The sequence below is a fragment of the Chionomys nivalis genome, chromosome 9, assembly GCF_950005125.1.
Source record: "Chionomys nivalis chromosome 9, mChiNiv1.1, whole genome shotgun sequence".
Taxonomy (NCBI): domain Eukaryota; kingdom Metazoa; phylum Chordata; class Mammalia; order Rodentia; family Cricetidae; genus Chionomys; species Chionomys nivalis.
The window spans coordinates 15,023,922-15,045,203 of NC_080094.1; the positions used below are offsets into that span (position 1 = coordinate 15,023,922).

The 21,282-nt window shown below is 49.1% G+C and overlaps 1 protein-coding gene across 1 annotated transcript in view; it reads left to right on the top strand.

Moving 5' to 3' along the window:
• The first annotated feature begins 4,836 nt into the window (after window positions 1–4,836).
• The window catches only part of Jph2 (junctophilin 2), a 58,746-nt gene continuing 42,300 nt past the window's right edge, over window positions 4,837–21,282 (top strand). The window contains exon 1 of the mRNA XM_057781921.1: window positions 4,837–5,684. Coding sequence (XP_057637904.1) covers window positions 5,306–5,684 — 379 coding nt within the window. The 5' untranslated portion in view covers window positions 4,837–5,305. The remainder of the gene's footprint in view (window positions 5,685–21,282) is intronic.

The following is a 21,282-nucleotide window of genomic DNA, read 5'->3' on the forward strand; positions in this document are numbered from 1 at the left end:
CGTGAGAGCCTTTGACCCTTGTGGATAATGACTCATCTCATCCCTCCTGGTCTTTGCTGAGGGTCCATGTGGGTGTGGTTAATCCTGAGAATGGATTCTGCCATGACTGAGGCGAGTTCCACGTGCTTTTGGCACTCTGAGCACTCCATGGGTATTTCTTGTTCGTAGCACGAGCAGTGCACATTGTACCAGGGCTGGGAATACAACAGGAGGCAGAACAGTGTCCTTGTCAGTGGGGAAAGGTGAATACAGTGCTTATGGATTGGGACAGGGTTAAGAGATAGGAAGGGTTGAGGTAGGGAGTGGGATTTCTGTTGCATTTCAGACCCAGAAGTGTTTGGGATAAAGTAGCCTTGGACCTGAGGGAATCAAGGTGAGCCATATGGGCAGCTGAGGAAGAGTACTCAACAGACAGAACCACTAGAATCTGTAGGTTGCTCGAGAAGTGAGGTCAGAACTGGGGGGTCAATTTGTGGAACAGTCAGTGGGTAGTTTGAAAAGCTTTGGCTCGTGGTGAGTGAGGTAGCCATTTGGTGGGTATGTAAAGGAAAGAGACATGAAGAGACAAGTTTGAAGACAGGGTCTCACACTCTGGGCCTGGTGGCCTAGGCCTACTCTTGCTTTCAGACTTAAAGTTTTGGGGTTACAGACTTGCAGCATGGGGACCCAAACACTGGCTACTGAGTGGATGATTGGGAGGGAAGTTTGTAGCTTCTGGTGGCTGGACAGCTGAGTGCAGGAGAATGTTGGTTATTTTATATGTACAGTAGAGAGACCTAATTCAAGGGTGTGAGGAGAGGAATTAGGAATGTTCTGAGCTGGCACAGATTCTGAGGGGGTACTGGGAATTTGGTTTTGTTCTTAGATAAGAGGAACAGTTGAGCAGGTGTTTGCATAATTACAGAAAGCAGGAGGAGGGGCACAGCTGGAGAGCCAAATTTAGTAGCTACCAGCATACGGATTCTTTTAAATGATGCTAAAATAAGATTTTAGAAGAAATTAGGGGTAGTTTGTGTGGATGCTGTACTTTCTGCTCTTTTGGGGGGCCTGAAACTGCTAGAAAGACCTAATTGAAATAAACAATTTACTTTAAAAAGAAAAAAAAAGGTTTTTGCTGGGCAGTGATGGCACACACCCTTAATCCTCTCACTGGGAAGGCAGCGATTGGTGAATCTCTAAGTTTGAGGCCAGCCTGGTTGTTCTAGGATAACCAGAGCTAAACAAAGAAACCCTGTCTTGAAAAACAAAACAAACAGAAAAGGTTTTTAAAGTCATGAGAACAGAACATCAGAGGAGCAGGCAGGATGCCTTGGGGTAAAGTCCCTTGCCACAGAGGCTAAAGACCTGAGTTAAGTCCTTGGGACCCATAGAGTAGGAGAGAATCAACTCCTGAAAGTTACCCTCTGACCTCCATTTGACAAAAGTAGGCTCAGGGATTTAGCTAAGTGGTAAAGCACACATGTGAGTGTACAGACATACATACAGTCAAGTAAGGGCAAGACAGTACTAGACAACTATAGTCTGTGACTTAGGAGGCTGAGGCAGGAGGATAATTTGAGCCCAGGATTTTGAGGGCCAGCCTGGGCAACATTGTGAAACCTTGTCTCAGAAAAGTCCCGGGACTTCCAAGGAACAATGGTCAGGAATGAGGCGGGAGCAGGTTGAGGCAGTGGGCTAACCAAAGAAAGGAATGAGTACACACCTACTGGGAAAGCAGTCGTGACAAGTGAGGTCTCAGCTGCACAATGTAAAGAGAGGAGCACCTCTGCAGGCATGGGCTGGCCAGTGTGGGACTCGAACATAGCAAGTATTTATATAGTAGAACAAAGATAAGCCTTGCTTTGCACAGGGGTCTGGGAGGAGCCAGACTGTGGGAAGGGGTGCTGACCAGGCCGGCCGCTCTGCAAAAAGGATCCAGGGAAGAAGGTGGGCCTTCCCAGGCTTTCCCAAGTTCAGAGGTCCCGCCTCTTCTCAGGTTCCCTCACCAGGGGCTCCCTTGGAGGCAGCCCAACGCAGAGAAGGAAGAAGAGGAAGGGTGTGACTGACTTCCTCTGACTACACGGAGCCAAGCTGTGGTGAAAATCTTGGGAAGACAGATCCCCACCCCCCAAAGATGTATTTTATGTGTGAATATTTTGCCTACATGTATGTCTATATACTACATACATGCAGTGCCTAAAAGGTCTGCCTTTGGAACTGGAGTTATAGGGATGGTTGTGAGCTAGGTGGGGGCTAGGACTTGAAACCATGTCCTTTGTAAGAGCAGTGATTGCTTTGAACTCCTGAGCCATCTCTCCCACCCCATACTGCTTTAAAACCAGTTGGGTTTAAAGAATTTTGTTTACCTAAGGAAAGTCTAATATAATACTAATATAATACTGTAATACACACATAGCCACAAGAGGGCGTGATTTCCTCAAAATTCACAGGATTAAAAGTTTTTTTTTTTTTTTTTTTAATTGTTGCTATCGTTGTGTGTGTGTGTGCGCGGGGGCACAGCTTGCCTGAAAGCTCAACCATGGCTGAGTGCCAAATAAGGCCACTGCCAAATTCTGCAATCTGAATTTTGATTTTACAAAATCAAAGTGTTGGGGGCTGGAGAGATGGCTCAGAGGTTAAGAGCATTGCCTGCTCTTCCAAAGGTCCTGAGTTCAATTCCCAGCAACCACATGGTGGCTCATAACCACCTGTAATGATGTCTGGTGCCCTCTTCTGGCCTGCAATCATACACACAGACAGAATATTGTATACATAATAAATAAATATTTTTTAAAAAATAAAAAAACAAAAATCAAAGTGTTCCTTTACTAGTGATAATGGTCTATCAGTAGCAAAGCCACAGGGTGATACTGAAGGAATGGAGAGAGTGCTTCAAAGTCAAGATATTTAATATTTAGGCGGTAGTGATTCTTCTGGAAGGGATCCACCCCAGGGAGCTACCGGGATGAGCACGGCTAAATGTGTATGAATGAAACCCCCCCTGGAGTACACCTAACCTTAGATCATCACTACAGTGACTGACGGGCACTTAGAGGCACCCACACTTCTTTCCATTCCTCTTTCAGTGACTGCCGAGCTTGAAAGCATTTGGGAAAGAAATGGAAAAGTGCTGTGAGTGGGGATTGCCTGGCGGGCTGAAGGGCACCTGGACAGGGTGCCAGGCCCCTGGCTGAGATGACAGCTTGGGACACTAAAGGACGCTGTAAGGTGGTTGGCCATGCACAAAATCATGGGAACCAGCAGTTAGCAGGAACCAAGTCATAAGAGCTGGTTATCAGTGGAGAGGAAGGCAGAGAACACGGTCTGCCCAGAGAACTGCAGGGAATGTCTGCAGTGACGTTCAGTGACCAAAACCATCATGGGACTTAGAAATACGTTAGATAGACGTGGTTGAAGTCAGGCAACAGTCTGATGCTCTCTTGGGCCTCAGGTGTTTTTTATGTCTGACCTTCCTCCGTTCCAGCCACACTACGAACACACACACACACACACACACACACACACACACACACACACGTATGCTCGTGATGTGCACACACACACCCAACTTCAAATTCTTTCTTGGTGGTGTTTACCCTTCCCAGACTCATTTCCTGCTCACCTGGACCCAGCTAGGGCTTGCCGTGTCTTTCTTGTCTTGTATGTTTACTTCTTACCGGCGGTTGGCGGGAACCTGGCTGATGGAAACCCATCCAAGCCCTTTGCTCCTGCCTCAAGAGCCTTATGAAGCGTAGCCCTTTAGGATGCTGGAGCAAAAGCAAATTTGGGAAGGGGGATATTGCAAAAATAATGACCTCGGGTATTTCTAAGTGAATCTCATTCCACCACAGCCCACATCCTCCCTGCTCATGGAAGTGTGTGTGTTTTTCAGAGAGATGGAAAAGGGCTGGACTGATACACATACCCCCTCGTGTGTGTGTGTGTGTGTGTGTGTGTGTGTAGGCTAAAGGTCAATTTTTGGGTCTTATTCCTTAGAGCCACCCCCAATTTTTTAAAAGTGTCTCTCATTAGCCTGGAGCTAACCAATTAAGCCATATTGTCCAGCTAGTGAGCCCCAGGGACCTGCCAGTCTCCACCTCCCCAGTTCTGGGATTACAAGCTTGTGTCTCCTCCCCTCCCTTCCCCTCCCCTCCTGTCCTTTCTTTTTTTTCTCTTTTTAAAAAGTGGGTTCTGGGTATCTGACTCAAGCCCTCATGCTTGCCCGCAGGCTCTTTACCAACTGAGCCATCTCCCCAGCCCCCTTCTACCAGGGTTCTTCCCAGGTACCTGGGCTGGGTGTGGGGTGGGGTAGAGGGTTTCAGACTGTAGCTAGACCCTCTCCTCTCTGAGTTCTATTCTGTCTTCAAAGGCATATGTGCAGCCGTTCCCCCATTCCTTTCTCTTTAGGTCACTGGTTGGCAGTGGCCATGAAGCCCCAGGTCCTGTCACAGCATGCTAAAAGTTGTAGGGCCCCATGCCTGTCACCCCCTGCTATCTGGCAGGCATGAAGTGGTTTGGGATAGGATAGTCGTCTACTGGTCTCACGCTCTTCTTCCTGCCTGCGAATCCTGGGAACTCCCAGATGGGACACAGCTCAGACCCACAAGAAGGCAAACCACCAAGTGGCACGGCTGTCCCTTAGTTCTCAGATTTCCTGCTCAGCCCTCGGGCCATTGCCTGGGTCTGCAGGCCCAGCGGATTGGAAGCCCCCCTCCCTCCGGCTCTGAAGGAGGCTGGGCCAGCCCGGGGGTTATTTTGGGAGCAGCTTCTGAGATCCAATGGCCTTGTTAGGGCAACACTGACCTTTCTATCCTGGGAGGAAGGCAGGGCTGGAGAAGGGGCGGGGCAGCCGGGAGATCTGAGCCGCACGCCCACTCGGGTGGATGAGAAGGGGGCCAGCGGCTGTTTCAGGGTGGGCAGCTGGAATTCAGCCTTGGCTAGGCTGCTAACGAGGGAATTGTCCCGCGTTGAAAAGACAGGACCTCGCTACTCCTTTCTCTGCTCTTCTTAAGGAGGGCACGCCGGATTCCATGGAAGCTGGACCTGGGACGCTCTGTGGGAACTTGAAGTCTCTTCTGTCCACTTCCTTTGCGAGTTGCAACCTTGCTGGGATGACTGAGGGGGCCTCCCAACCATGGCACTGACCAGCACCCCCACTGCTGACTTGGCCTTTGGTCTCTTTCAGCCTCTGTGGGCATCTTGCTTTCCCCCCTCTCCTGGAGCCCGGTGGTGAGTCTTGGGGCTCAGCCTGAGGGTGCCTGGAGAACATCAGGTACCCCAACGGCCCAAGCTGGAGGACCGGGCCGGTGTCAAGAGTGAGGATGAGATGAGCGGGGGCCGCTTTGACTTTGACGATGGTGGAGCGTACTGTGGGGGCTGGGAGGGGGGAAAGGCACATGGGCACGGACTGTGCACTGGCCCCAAGGGCCAGGGTGAATACTCAGGTTCCTGGAATTTTGGCTTTGAAGTGGCGGGCGTCTACACCTGGCCCAGTGGGAATACCTTTGAGGGATACTGGAGCCAGGGCAAAAGACATGGGCTTGGCATAGAGACCAAGGGGCGCTGGCTCTACAAGGGGGAGTGGACGCATGGCTTCAAGGGGCGCTACGGAATCCGGCAGAGCTCAAGCAGTGGTGCCAAGTATGAGGGCACTTGGAACAATGGCCTACAGGACGGTTATGGCACCGAGACCTACGCAGATGGAGGTGAGCCTAGTTGAGCTGGTAAAGCTTGAGTGGGGTCCGGAAGGGACGATGGGAAAGGATGGGGTAGTTGGCAAAGAAATAGATGGTCTAGGTGATATTTGCTGTGTGGCTTTGGGTAAGCTACTCTGCCTCTCTGTATTTTTGTTGCTGTTTTTGTTTTTTCAAGATAGTGTTTCTCTACATAGCTCTGGCTGCCCTGGAACTCACTCTGTAGATCAGGTTGGCCTTGAAGTCACAGAGATCTGCCTGCCTCTGCCTCCTGAGTGCTGGGATTAAAACCCTGTGCCACTACAATTGGCTGTATTTATATTCTTATTGGTAAATATGGGACAATAAAAGGAGTTATTGAGAAGATTGGCAGAAATGATTAGTCCAAGGCTGTCAAATAAATATACACTCATCAGACACTTGACACTTTCTAGGTATGTAAACAGATTTTAGCTTGTTTTTTAGTGGCTCTGGGGACTGGCCTCAACTTTGCTAATGAAAATTATCTTCACAGGGTATGCCATAAGAGTGTATATTCATTCATTTCTCTGTCAGCCCATCCATCCATCCATCCATCCATCCATCCATCCATCCATCCATCATTCCATTCACCAACCCACGTATCCAACCACACACCATTAATTCATCCATCCATCCACCCATCTATCATCTCCCATTTACCCACCATCCATCCACCCAACTATCCGCCAACTCATCTACCCATCCATCCACTCATCCATCCACCAATGCACACATATAACCATCTACCATCCATTCACCCATTCATCCATCAATTCAACCAGGAGCTATTCACCTGTCCATCTACCCATCCATCCATCTGTCCATCCCACTCACCAATTTACCCATCAACTCATCCATCCATTCAACTGGCAACTATTTACCTGCCCATCCATTCATCCATTCACCCACCCACCCTTCCATCCATCCGTCCATCCGTCCACCCACCCATCCATCCAACCATCCATCCAACCATCCATCCATCCATCCATCCATCCATCCATCCATCCATCCATCCATCCACTCACTATATTCTTTCATCCAACACATACTTCTAGACAAACGCTCTACATCTCCAGCCTTATTCAATGCATGTTTCAGTGGGACTTCCTATTTGTCAGTTGTTACACAAATGATTAGGTACAACGAGGACCAGGACACGGACTCTTCCTTCAAAGATAGGCAGGCAGACAGGCAAGCATCACACACAAACATGTCAAAGAGTGGTGGTAGAAAATCGTGGCGAGGGGAAGACTTTTCAGGACACCATTCCCGAGCTAGATTTTAGTGGCAGATCTATGATCTTGAGAGTAGGGATTGTGCCATAGAGAGGGAACTGAAAGAGGCTCAGGGGGCATAATGGTTAAAAGAAATATAGAGGAGTTTTCCGAGGCAAAAGAGCATTTGGCAATGACAGTGCAGATACTTTACTTCACCTGCAGGGTGTGACTTGGACATGTCGCTCACCTGAGCCTTAGTTACGATGGAGCACTCACGACATTGGTATTCAGGATGTGGGCAGTGAACAGACAGCACCAGCTTCTACCCTCAGGTGAAGATGCAAGTTCAGGGCTTGGCAGACCCTCTGTAAGCAACAGAGGCTGTTTTAACACACTCCCCAGGAAAACTTGAAGCACATTAGGGGTTTCTGTGCTTTACTAGTACCATGTCGTAGTCTGGCTACTTGGAAGACTGAGGCAGGAGGGTCATTGTATAACAACAGCCTGGCAACATAGTGAGACCCTGACAAGAAAGGAAGGGAGGGAGAGAGAGAGGGAGAAAGGGGAAAAGCAGGGAAGAGAAGGAATCAGGGATGAGCGAATTATAGAGATCACTCAGCCTGTTTTGTATATATTGTGAAATGAGACTGTTTCACATCCATAATCATGTGAAGGATATCTAAAGAAAAATATTTCATAACACATGGATAGTAGATGAAAGCCTCCATAAGGCACCTTCATCTTTGCCTATTATTGGCTCATAAAACAGTCACCTGTTAACTCTCAGAAAACAATGATCAACTCCTGAAACCTTTTTTGTTGATTTTGTTGAGACAGAATTTTGCTTTGTAGCTTAGTCTGGCTTTGAACTTGTAATCCTCCTGCCTTAGCCCCCAGAGTGCTGGGATTATAGATATGCACCCCCATGCCCTGCGGCTCCTCTGGTTGGGGTACTCCCATGACACATTCCTGCTGTGTGGTGTGACTCGAAGCTGTGGCTCTTTAGAAAACAATTATACTTGGCATGAGAAATCACTTGAGAGTATTGTAGTTACAATTTATTCCTCTTCTTCGAGACAGATATGGGAAAAGGGCCTTCTGAGTGTAGAGCAAGGAAGGAGGGCCGAGCAGTAGCGGAGCCCTGGGTGAGTTTGTGCAAGCTGAGATACGTTGAGAGCACCTTGAGGGGCAGGGTAGGCCCATGCCTGGGTGAGGAGTGGCCTTCAACTCTGTCCCTCCAGCTTCACAGAACAGTTCTGTAGAACTGGATGGAACTGGATTAAACTGAGGACAAATTCTGGCGACTTGGAGTCATTCACCAAGCTTCCAACTCAGTGCAGTTCAACTCAGCAGACCTTGCTGTTGGGTATGGTACTAGGCGTCAGATGAATGGCAGAGAGCAAGTGTCAGTTTTTCCAGCCATGAAATGGACATAGTCCTTGCATGAGTGTGTCTAGAGTGTCTGTCATCTGTGCACAAAGGGTTGGTGGCGCACGCCTTTAATCCCAGCACTCGGGAGGCAGAGGCAGGTGGATCTCTGTGAGTTCGAGGCCAGCCTGGTCTACAAAGGGAGTTCCAGGACAGGTTTCAAAGCTACAGAGAAACCCTGTCTCGAAAAAACCAAAAAAAAAAAAAAAAAAAAAACCAAAAAACAAAACAAAACAAAACAAAGGTGCACGGCAGGTATGTGCCCAAATATCCCTTCCTATAAATCTTCTCTATTTCCAGCGGCTTGGAGGTCTGGATGTGGTTCACAGGGACGCACATTGCTGGGGTGAGGTGAGCACAGGATATGGTGGGCTGACCCGCCAACATGTCTAAAGGAGGAAGCCTATTCATTCCTGCAGTCCACGGCACCAGCCACCTGCCATGTGTCACACCTAGTGCTAGGGACGGGGACAGGGAGCAAACAAGATCATCCAGAAGCCCCTGCTTAGTGGAGACAGGAGCAAACCAGGAACCCCCCTCCCCCCCACTTTCTCAGGTTTACCAATAGAGAAGGAAGAGGGCAGTTGATGAAGTTGCCTCAGCTGCAGGTGGGGAGGACTAGCAAGGAGAGCTTTTCAAGCAGAGTGGAGATGCCAAGGCTGAGGTGGGACCAGACTCAGCATGGCTGAAGAACAGGGAGGCTGAGGCAGGCGTGCAAGCTGGAATGGTGGACATAGGCTAGGTGACCCGGGTTTGTGGGTCCTGGGTTTGAACCGAGGTGTGTCCTGGAGTTCTTGAAGCCGGATGGACTGAAGGCCAGCCGCTCTGCTTTGTCCAGCCTTCTCCTTCCCAGGGAGATGGCCCCACATCCAGGCACCCGGGAAACCTTTTGGGTTCTCTCTCCCAAGCTACACGCAAGGCGTAACCCTCCAAATTTAGATGTGGCTGCTGCTTCGGAAAATGTCTTTAATCAACCTGTCATCAGTCCCCTGAGGGTTTGCTAAGGACTTGCCCCTTGCCCTCTCTTGGGTGGCACCAAGAGGAATGTGGACAAATAAGATGAGGAGCAGGTGGGGGCAAGACAAATGCCAGGTGTGACCCTGCCCCAGTGGATTATTTCCGGGCCTCAGTTTTCTCATCCAGGAATGAGCCACTCCTAATCTCTCATATGATCTAAAAATATTATCATTACATTTAGTTGGTGGGGGGGGAGTTAGGCATATGTGACCACCACAGCATGTGTGGAGGTCAGAGGACAACTTGTGTGAATTGGTTTTCTCTCTCCGTGGTGAAGGGCCTGGAGACTGAATTCACATTGTCGGTTCAGAGGCCTTTACCCGCTGAGCCAGTGAGGCTGCCCCCTCCTCTGTGTCCCATGGGAAAATTGACAGAATCCGGTACATGTTAGCTGCTGTCGTTACTCCTAAGATTGTCAATTCATCCAATAAACATATATTGTATTTTGCAAAGCAAGCACTACACATTACTGGGAAGTGTAGAAAGGACAGAGTGATCGAGCCAGGAATGTGACAGGAGCCGCTCGTCACAGGAGTCAGTGCTAGGCAGGGCCAGGCGAGGCACTAGAGCCCGAGACTGAGACTTGAGCACTCAGGAGGACTTTCCGGAGCAAGTGTGAGCTAAGCCCCGTCGCTGGACCACTCTTGGTTGAAAGGACAGAGGCCACAAATGCCAACAGGCCTGAGGTCGCTCTTCAGTCTCCACAGAGAGTTGAAGCTTGCATCTTGTCTGGGATATTGAGAAGCTGCCTTGCTGTGCAGTTAACGGTGACTAAACCAATGCAGACATGAGCTTTCCAGACGGGGGGTGGTGGTGTGTTGGTTTGTTGGTAGACAGATTGATTTAGGGGGTCAGGACCTCCACTTTTCGGGTTGAAAGAATGATAGAACAGAAACGATTGGAGTCTTTCCTGGAAAATAAGAAGAAGCATCATTTCCTGGAAAAAAAGTTTAGTTAAGGCTATATATGTATACATACATGTGCATAAGTATAATGTACAGACACATAAATGTATCCCTGTGTGCCTTTAAAACATCTGTGTTTGTTTGTGTCGTGTGGTAAGAGTGTTTGCCACAGTGAGGGCCATGGTTTCAAAGGTAGAACGTCACTGTTCTAAAGCAAGTTGCCCAGCACCTTCTTTGAAGGCCCTGCCATTCCCACCTCCACCCAGCCGCCCTCTCTCCCTAGCCTTGCTTTGATGGAAGGCTAAGTTCTTCAGCTCTGGCATGGGAAGGGCTGGGGGTGGAGAAGGCCCCTGGACTGGAGCCTCTTGGTGCCCTCCCCCTGCTATAGCCCTCATTTCTTCCCTGGCCATATAAAGCAAAGCTAAAAATAGCTGCTGATTTAAAGCCCATGCACATACCCCAGTCCTGGAGAAGTAACTCACTGCCTGACTGCCAGGCTGCTCCCACCAGGAGACCCACAGACTCTATGAAGGACCCTTTGGGACCCTGGATCTCCCTTTTCTTTTCCTCCTCTTCCTCCTTCTTGGCTTCCTCTTCTTTCTCTTCCTCCTCCTCCCCCTTCTCTTTCTCCTCCTTCTCCTCCTCTTCTTCCTCCTCTTCTCCCTTCTCTCCTTTCTCCATCCCTTCCCTGTCTCTGCTTTGGAGACAGAGTCTTACTCTGAAATCCTCTGCCTCCCAAGTGCTGATTGCAGATGAGAGCCACCCACTGGGCTGTGAGCCTTGCTTTCTGAAACTCTTGACCCCTAGGGCCACTGCCTGTCTGTAAACACCCTGCACAGGGAGGGGGTGTGCACACTCAAGTGGACAACCTGTTCTTTCCCTGGGAGAGGTTTTCTCAGATAATCATCGGATTCGGAAAGTAATCTCATGCACAAATAAACTCAGGGATCAAAGTGTGTAGCAGAGCCAGGAACATGTCCGTAACGCCAGACTCAGGAGGAAGAGGCAGGAGGATCAGGATTTCAAGGTTATCCTTGGCTATATAGCTATTTAGAGGTCAGCCTGGACTACATGAGGCCCTATCTCAAATAAGCAAACAAAGTATACAGTGGAAAGATGTGGCCCAAGGTTCATTGTTTTCTATAAAACCGACAGTAATATTAGTGAGCAATTTTTCAGTGCTTGCCATGTGCCAGATCCTGTCCTGGGCACTAGACATAGCCGTTTTAATTTATGGGAAGTATTGTTATTACTGCATTTTGAAGATGAGGAAACTAGATAGGTCCAAGACCTCCGGTTAATGAGAAGAAGAGATGGGGCTTGATCATAGCAAGTAAGAATGAGACATTCTGGCCAGTGTGATGAAGTGGGTAAGGTGCTTTCTTCCAAGTCCACTGGCCTGGCTTTGATCCTCTGAGCTTACGTGGTGGGAGGAGAGAACTGACTCCTGCAAACTGTCCTCCGTCCTCCGTGTGCATGCCTCAGCATGCACATAAAATTTAAATAAAACACAATTTATTTCAAAGAATGAAGTGTCATTAAAAAGCATTTTGTTTGTTTGTTTGTCTTTTGAGTAAGGGCTTCTCTGTGTAGCTCTGGCTGTCCTGGAACTTGTTCCGTAGACCAGGCTGGCCTCAAACTCACAGAGATCCGCCTGCCTCTGCCTTCCGAGTGCTGGGATTAAAGTCGCGTGCTGCCACTGCTTGACATTAAAAAGCATTGTAATAGATGATGGACAACGACACAAAAATAGGCAGGACCAGTGACACTGACTCAAGGGCCCCGAGCAAACTCCGTGTCTCGGTGACCGCAGTAGCTAATAGAAGCAGTTTAAGGGAGAAGCGCTTTACTCTGGTCCACGGTTTCAGAGGGCTTCAGTCCATCATGGCAGGGGGGGTGTGGCCGAGTTCACACTGGTGGGGACATGTGGCTGAAAGCCTGATCTCCACACCACAGACCAGGAAGCAGAGGGAAAGAGCTTCAGCACCCTCTGGCTTTCTCCTTTTATCCCCAAAGCCCCCAGCCTACGGGAAGCTGCCCTCTACATTCAGGGTGGACATCCCCCATTCAGTTAACCCTCTGGAAATGCTCTGACAGACACACACCCAGAGATGAGCCTCAGTCTCGTGGGGGATTCTAAACCTAGTCAAAACGTCAGTGAGGCTTAACCAACCTCAGCTCCTTCAAAATCTTTGGTCTATGCATGTGTGTACGTGGATAGTGTGTGTGTACGTGTTTGTGTGTGCATGTGCACTTATGGAGGCCATAGATGATAGTGAATATCTTCCCCTGTCACTGTCCATCTTGCTTTTTTGAGATAGTCTGTATCTGAACTCAGAGCTCCCACTTCTGCAAGACCAGCTAGGATTGCAGGCATGTGCTTCCATGCCTGGCTTTTTGGGGCTGGAGATCCCGATTCAGTATCTTGTGCTTACACAGCAAGTATCTTAGCAATTTAAGCACCTTCCTATCCTCTTCAGAATCACGTACAGATTTCCAAATGCTTGCAGCAGAACTTAGTTAAGTTCCCTATGCCCCTGCAAGGTCAAATGCTTGTGACGTTCACCGTCACCACAGAATGACTGTAGGCTCCCCATACCACTGTGTACCAAGCTCTATGCTAAGGGCCTTACCTGCATCAGTTAGGATTTAGGCATCTTGTTAGCCTGTGCCTTTGGAACTGCTAAGATTATAGCGCCGCAGTCAGATTTGTGTTTGCACTACAGTTCTCTACCTGTGCACATAGACAAAAATGGAGAAGGGAAACCCACACTCTTTATCATTTCCCTTTCTCTGTGGCATGTGGCGGCTTTCTTATTTTACCTTGTTGGGGCATTTGGCCATGCTCTGGCTTATGTAAGGTTCTCAGATGGTTTGTCATGTGCTCTTATTGTTATTATTATTGCCACCCTCTGAAAAGATAAGGCTGCCACATATGTCTTTGCCAACTGAATCCTGAGCCCAAGCTGCTACACTCAGGACCCAGATTGCTCTTGTTTATTTAACTTCTTTTCTTCCTCGGAGTTAGTGACTTAAACTCATTTAGTCCAATGGATTCTGAACATGCAGGCTCAATGGATCTGCTGGAGCAGAGGACTGAGCAGGACGAGATGTCGCGTTTTCTGAGCCTGAAGCACGCGCTCTCACGAGTTAAGCTTCCTTGTTTATCCATTTCTGCCCCAAAGGAATATTTCTGCCTTGTTATTTGTCTATATTTCTGACAATGCCAACCTGCTTTTGCTATGGTAGCTTTATAACAAGTCTTTTTAAAAACTCTTTCTTTTAAGGTAGAGTCTCACCATGTAGCCCCAGCTGTCTGAGAAGTCAACATGTAGCCCGAGCTATTAACATCCCAGAGGCCGGGATCACAGGTGTGTGCGGCTGTACGTAGCCTATGGCGAGCCTCCAAATTATAGGAAATCTTCCAACCTTCCTAGCCAGTATTCTGCTGTTGCAGGTCATTCATTCATTTATTCATTAAAAAATCGGCCTTTGTTTCTTTTTTTAAAAATTTGTTTATTATACATATACTTGCCAGAAGAGGGTGCCAGATCTCATTACAGATGGTTGTGAGCCACCGTGTGGTTGCTGGGAATTGAACTCAGGACCTCTAGAAGAGCAGACAGTGCTCTTAACCTCTGAACCATCTCTCCAGCCCCACCCTTTGTTTCTTAAAACCAAAGGCAGCTGGGTTTCGACTGGCAATGTGTTAGATTTACCGGTCAGCTGGAGTCAACAGACGTTCTGGTAACATTGAGTTTCTAATCCACGGACATGGTAATATCCCCACATTTCAGTTTCTGATCCACGGACATGGTAATATCCCCACATTTGAGTTTCTGATCCACAGACATGGTAATATCCCCACATTTCAGTTTCTGATCCACGGACATGGTAATGTCCCCACATTTGAGTTTCTGATCCACGGACATGGTAATATCCCCACATTTGAGTTTCTGATCCACGGACATGGTAATATCCCCACATTTGAGTTTCACCCAGCAGTGCTTTCAGCTCTTCAGTGCCCACAGTTTTGGAAAATGTTATGCCTATATATTCATCTTTTAAAGGCGTTTTTTTTTTTTTTTTTTTTTAATTTACTGGGGGCGGGCACACACATGCCACCATGTACGTGTGAGGTACAACTCAGAGTCAGTTCCCTCCTCCAATATGTGGGTCTCAAGGATTGAACATAGATTGTCAGACTTTAATGGAAGTTCCCGAAGCTGCTGAGTTCTCTTGCTGGCCCTGTATTTCTTCTCTTTCTTTTTTTTGGTGGGGGGGAGGCACTGTAAATGGCACCTTAAATTTTAGTTTTTCCAATCATTCGATGCTAGTTTATGGAAATATAATTATTTTCTTTTTTCTTTTTAAAAAGATTTTATTTTGTTAATTATGTATAGGTACACACCTATACCACAATGTCAGTATGTGGGCCTGGGCAGGAGCACAGTATCCCGAAGACACCAGAGGCATTGGTGCCTTTAAAACTGGAGTTACAGATGGTTGTGAGCTGCCAGACGTGGGTGTTGGGGACTGAACTCTGGTCCTCTGGAAGAACAACCTGTGCTCTTACCTGCTGAGCTAGTTCTCCAGCCCTGGGGTAATTACGTCATGTTGACCTTGAATCCTCTTACCTCGTTCAACAAATCTCTCTTTTTGCTTTTCAGATTTACAAGCAGGGCCTTTAATTTGAAAATCTCTTGATTGCTATTGAAAACAAAGTGTAACGGTTCTAAGAGACTCTGGAGGAGACACACGGTGCTTAGGCTTTCGGGAGCAGGGGGCTTAGTGAATCTAGAAGGCTGTTTGGACTTCAGCTAGGCCACTTGCTAACAGTGTGGAAATCAAGCAACCTCTCCGAGCTCCTGTTTCTCTTTTCCCACCACGAGTGTTAGCATTTCTCTGAACACACGGCTGAGCCAATGAAATGAGATGATAAAAGTTGGACCCTTAGCATAACGCCCGGCTCACCAGAAATTGCCGAAACTTAGCCTTTCCTTCTTGTGGTTCCCTCCATATCCCCCAGAGTGAATTAATTCACTTAGCTTCAATCATAGCTCTTCTTGCCTTTGGGGCAATGTTTTTGAACACAAGAACCAGCCTTTGACGTTGGAAGACTTAATAAGCTACGATGGTGACTGGCTCAGGGTGACTGCCCTGTGACCTGCCAGTGTAGACGGGGCCCTAACCAGGTGTGACTCCACTTCAAATGTAGAATCAGCATAATTTAACCTCATCTCAAGAGTCTCATGTCATAGTTCACAGCCAGGGATCAGTGTGACAGTGGGCTAAGTTGCTGTCTGAGCAGCTTAGTATGAACTGGGTATGATCTGGGTCCTCCGGGCAGGGAGAGCCCCCTCTAAGAGATGAGAAAGCGGACGCAATCTTTCCTCTCAGTGCCTTGCTTCCGTGACTCATGTATCCGACTGGCCCGGCCTCAGCAGATGTGCCCTGTCCAAGGCAGGCCTTGGGGATTCGCTCGGCTTGCTGACTTCCAGGGGTTGCTAATTCTGTGCCCCCAGCAGCTGTTCCCCAGACCAGCTTCGCTCTGCCGCACCCTTGTAAGGAATGTCCAGTCTCATTTTCTGAGGACTCCTGCTGAGTGTGGGGTGAGGGGGGCAGGGTGCTTCCTACCATAGGCCAGAGGGCTGTGTTTGTTCCTTCCTAACCCTCCTCTAGCCAGGGTCACAGGGTCGGAAGACAGTGAGGTCTGTCCTCCCTCCCATCTGTGTAACCTCTATTTCCTACATAAGGGATGTTTGCTGAGGGCTGAGAGCCCAGGTGTGGGTGGGGGAACAATTCGCAAAGCCATCCAGGGGCATTAGCGCCTCCTAGGCTCTCCCTGTCAGCAGCGATGAGTATTAGGGCCTGAGGGAGCCTGAGCCCATGCTAACTGACCCCTGCGGGAGACAGGAGTGGAAGGAGGGAGAGGTCTGAGGCACATGCAGTCACAGGACACGCTGTTTGGAAGGCGCTGTGTTCCTGCTGTTGGTTTGCAGTTAAGGTGGAATCTTTCCCGACCCTTCTTCACCTACCAGCTACGTGTAACTTCCCTCAGCGGCAGGGCCGATGAACAGTGCAGCTCCTTGATGGGACATTCATAGAAGGACATGGTGTCCCTGTAATGTTCCTGTCAGGAAAGCAATGACGGAGGGGCATTTTGTGCAGGGTCATGTAGGCCATTGTAGGAATTCGGCTTTTGCTCTTAGAAAAACGCAGACAATGAAATTGACGGGCTGGTGAGTTCAGTGGCTGGGTTCCACTGTCAGCATCATAAGAATAAGAAAACAGATGTTTTTCCGTTTTCCGTATTTATTTTGTGGGTGTGCATGCACCACTGTGCATGTGTGGAGGTCCGAGGACAGATCGTCGGGGTCACTTCTCTCCTGCCGTGTGGGGCCCAGCGACTGGACTCAGGACATCAGTCTTGGCAGGAAGCAGCTTTACCCCTGAGCTGTCTTGCGACCTCCCAAAGCTGAAGAGTGACAGAATTTGATTTGGTTTCATGGGATGTCTTTAGAAGAAGGCCACCTGGGGTCAGGGCAGTATCGGGCCCATTAGTGTGTTTAATGCGGTCGGAATTAATGGTACAGGTGAGCAGGACAGAGGCTTGGACCACACGGCCAAAGTGGTGACATGTGGCACTGTGGGGGAGGACAGGTAGGGTTTTTGAGGATACAGCGTCTAGGAGGAACAAGAGAGGCAGAGAAGATGTTCCAGGGTTTGTGTGAACCACAGAGAAACAGCCATGAGTGGGGTGAGGGTCAGGGGCCGAGGGTCTGGCACATGGGCGAGAAATGCCTGTCAGACATTCTCAGAGGTTGTCTCTGAACCCAGAGCCTCTCCTGTGGGCCCCCTCCCCCATGCAACCCAGCCTTCTCTAGTCTACAGTCCTCAGTGTTGCTGGCAACCCTCACTGTGTCGAGCTGACCCAGGCCTGGCCCAGGGGCTTCCACCCAGACCACGGGCACTGTGCTGTCAGCACCCAGCCGGTGTTGCCCAGTTAATCCTCGGCTTCTTGTGTGAGCTGTGGGGTGTCATCTGGGGCAGCAGCACTGCCTGTGGGTGTGTGGCAGAGCTCTGAAGGCTAAGGAGACTTGGCATCTGTGACTGCAACCTGACTCTGCTCCTGGGAGCTGCCACGAGAGCTGCCAGCTCTTCTACTCTGGGCTGTCTGTTGGTGATCCCAGGAAACCAGAGACTGTGGGGCTTTGATGGATGTGGCATTTGGAAACCAAGGAAGGGACTGTGGTGCCAGCCTTGCAGGTGAGGCAGAGAGCGAGGCCGCAGGATTGCTCTGGGGAAAACAGCCACACTGACCAGATGCTCAGCTCAACAAGGGACTATTGAATGAAATGCATGAGCCGTGGACACAGTATACAGTGGTCAACATCCACCATGTACACTCACATGGGAAGGAAACAAAGGCATGATGCTAAGAGTGCCGAAGCCATCGGCAAGCATTCATTGTGTGCCTAACCTGCTCTGTCAATTCTTAGGGACATGAGCTGTGGCTGAGTGGTGAACTGTGAACCCTTTGCTCCACCTCTTGTGGGCAAGCAAATGGTCAGGAAAAGACCTGTGTTGCTAACAGCCATCTCTCTTGGGGAACAGCAGATTCTGTCCATATTGCTCATTTGTTTGGGTATTTTGCAGTGAGTGTATGGGCTTCCTCTGTAACACACAGAAGGTGTGTCTGTATAGACATGGTAAGATATAGGAGGGAGGTTGCTTGTTGGTTCCCAGGCACCCGGCTAGCTTAGACCCAAAATAGTCACACAGAAACTGTATTAATTAAATCACTGCTTGGCCCATTAGCTCTAGCTTCTTATTGGTTAACTTTTATATTAATTTAACCAATTTCTATTAATCTGTGTATCGCTATGTGGCTGCGGCTTACCCGGTAAAGTTCCCAATGTCTATCTCCGGCAGCTCCATGGCTTCTCCCCGACCCCGTCCTTCTGTCTCCTAGCATTCTATTCAGTCTCTCCCCCCCTCCCCGCCGCCTAGCTCTGTTCTCCTATAGCTCTGCTATAGGCCCAAAGCAGTTTCTTTATTCATTAATGACAATCACAGCATACAGAGAAAAATCCCACGTCAGAAAGACATCTCCAAGGTGCAAAAAGATGTTGGGGAATTACTTTTCTCTCACCATGGCAAAACACCTGATAGAAGCAACTTAAGGGAGGGTTTTTTGGGGGGGGGCTGGGACCTCACAGTTCGAGAGGGAATATTCCATCGTGGTGGAGATGGCACAGCAGCTGGAGTGGCTTGGCTGGTGGCAGTGGGAGTTTGCCAGGTGCAGGTGGCTTGTTCACATCTTGGCAAATCAAGTAGTAGGGGATAGGAAGGAAGCAGGGGTTGCAGAAGCCATGCCTATCTCAAGCAACCGACATCCACTGGCTGAGTCCCCACACCTAAGACAGCACTGCCAGCTGGAGGCTGGAAGGCTTGGGATAGGGACATGTGGTCAAAAGGGACGCTGAGATAAACTGATAGGGGGAAAGGAAGGAGCTTATTAGAAAAGGTATTAATGCTACGGACAGACAGGCAACAGCCTGGCAGGGACCTCTGAGCCTCAGAGATAGAGAGCTCAGAAGGGGGAAATCCAGGCACACATGGTAGAAATGGGAGTCTCTCATCCCTTTGTGAGGATGGCGGGGGGTTTCACAACAAGCCCAACACTCAGACTCTCTGACTCCCAGGCAGGAGACAGGGAAGGGGATGAGGAATGGCTTGCATGGCCACCCTCTTTGATGTGAGTAGCTCACTTCTCTGGTGAGAGCCACTGATGTCAGGAAGTCTGTTCCCTAGGGACCAACAGACACTGTCTCAGCAAGGTGCACGTCTGTATCCTCAAGATGCGAGGGAAGAGTTACTTCAGGTGCTCTGGCTGAACCACACTTGGATTCTAACACTGCATTGTTACAGGGACCAGGTGTTCAAACCTGTGGATCTGCAGAAGCCTCTGAGACTTAAACCTAACACATTTCCCAGAATCTAGACTCAGGGTCCCAAATGTTCCCTGCTTGTTTCCTCCGGTTCTGTGTCACCAGCTTTCTAAAGCCAACAGGACGGGAGAGAGCTAAGCAGGAGGTCTGTTTTCCTAGTCTCAGCTGAGCTACTGCCTGACTGTGTGGCCTTGGGCACGTTGCTCATTGTTAGATCCTTTCTGAGATTACCCCTTTGCAAGGAGAACTTACATGCTTGTTTGTTTTTGAGACAGTGTTTCTCTGTGTAGCCCTGGCTGTCCTGAAATTCATTCTGTAGACCATGCTGGCCTCGAACGTGGAGATCTCCTGCCTCTGCCTCCCGAGTGCTAGGATTAAAGGTGTGCACCACCATGCCCAGTGGCCACACTTATCCTTAAAGGCAGATTGATTCCATACAACACTAACTTACCGGTGACATACAGATGGGGCAAGGGACACAGTGAGGCCCTGTTATATCAGCATCATGGCTGCTGAACAATGCCAGTGGTGGACATGGGATGGGACAGAGGTGGCCAGGTAGATTGCGTCCTTAGTCAAGATGACCAGCTCTCCAAATTTTGCTCCAGTCAGGACTTTCAGAGATGTCCACCAGGTTGTCTGTAGTTGTGCGGGTGGCAATGTTTGTAGAAAACATGCACCCAAGATCACATATTAAATATGGTAACTGAGCCAGCTTTTACTGGCTTGGGAGAGCCCCTGGGCATGGTTTTAGGAAATTTTTAAAGTAACTGTTCAACCCTGGGTAGCTTGAGCAGTCATGGAGGGAGTATTTACACCTTAGCAACTGACAAATGGCGCAAATCAAAGTGTGTTTGCTTTTCCTAAAGAGTTGGCTCACAAGCTTATCAAAGTCAGCGCCCTTGTCACCCAGAGTTAGGGTCACCAGCCCTCTTGGCTTGCTTGGAACTGTCTTGGTGTTAGCAGGGCGTGTCACCTCTGAGGGATCCTTCTGTCTCAGTCATTTTCTCTCTCAGTTACTGTCCTCGTTGCTATGAGAAAACACCCGGGAGACAACCTAAGGATGGAAGATTTGCTTTGGCTCATGGTCTCAGAGAGTTCCACGATTATCGTGGACAAGGCACAGTGGAGTTTAGAGTAGTGGAGACTCCTAACTTCTCAGTGGGTCATGAAGCAGAGAGTAGGAACTAGAGAGCCTGGTATAAGCCCCAAGCCCTGAACCCAGTGACGTACTTCTGTCAGCTGGGCTTTACCCATATCATAATGGCTCCCCGCTCCCCAACAGCACCACATTGGGGATCAAATGCCCCAAACACAAGCCTTCAGGGGGACACTATAGATTCAGATTGTGTATTTTCTGTGGAGTAAGGGAAGTCCACATTTGTTGAGAGGTGGAATCAGACTCTCAGGAGCCCTGAGAAGGTCTATCACCATCTTGATAGGAGGCTCAGAATTTCATCTAAGGCCACTTGCCCTTCAATCCACTTGGCAGTGTCTGCTGTGTGTTTTCTATATGTAGTCACTGTGCTGTGTGCTGGGCATGTATGTGGACATGCAGATGTGGCCTTGCCTGTAAGAACATGGGTTCTAAGTAGATCTGAGTTCAACAGTGGCTGTGTTCAAGAGTGAAAAGCAATCTAAAGGGAAAGTAGAAGGACACGGGGGTCTAGTGACTGGAGAAAGGTCCCCAGAAAATGTAGCGTGTGCAGACATCAGAAGGAAGAAGAGGAGCTAACCAGACAAAGGACCCGTGCTGTGTCTGGCAGAGGGGACAGCGAGAGCAGAGACCCAGTGGTGGGAATGGGGCACAAGCTTTCCTATGTGAAACCGCGGGGAGTCAGAAAACCCGAGCTGGCCTCCATCTCTTCCTGGGTTCTCTCTGTCCTTCCTGGCTCTGGCTCATCTTTACAGTTAATCCTTTCTGGGCCAGCATTTCTGAGCAAAGACTCTGACCTGCCAAAAAGCTGGCCTTTGCGGGATAGGGGTAGCTCAGTGCTAGAGCACGTGACTAGCAACACACGACCTGGGTTCCATCCCCAGCACAGAGGGCAAAAGAACTAGCGTTCAA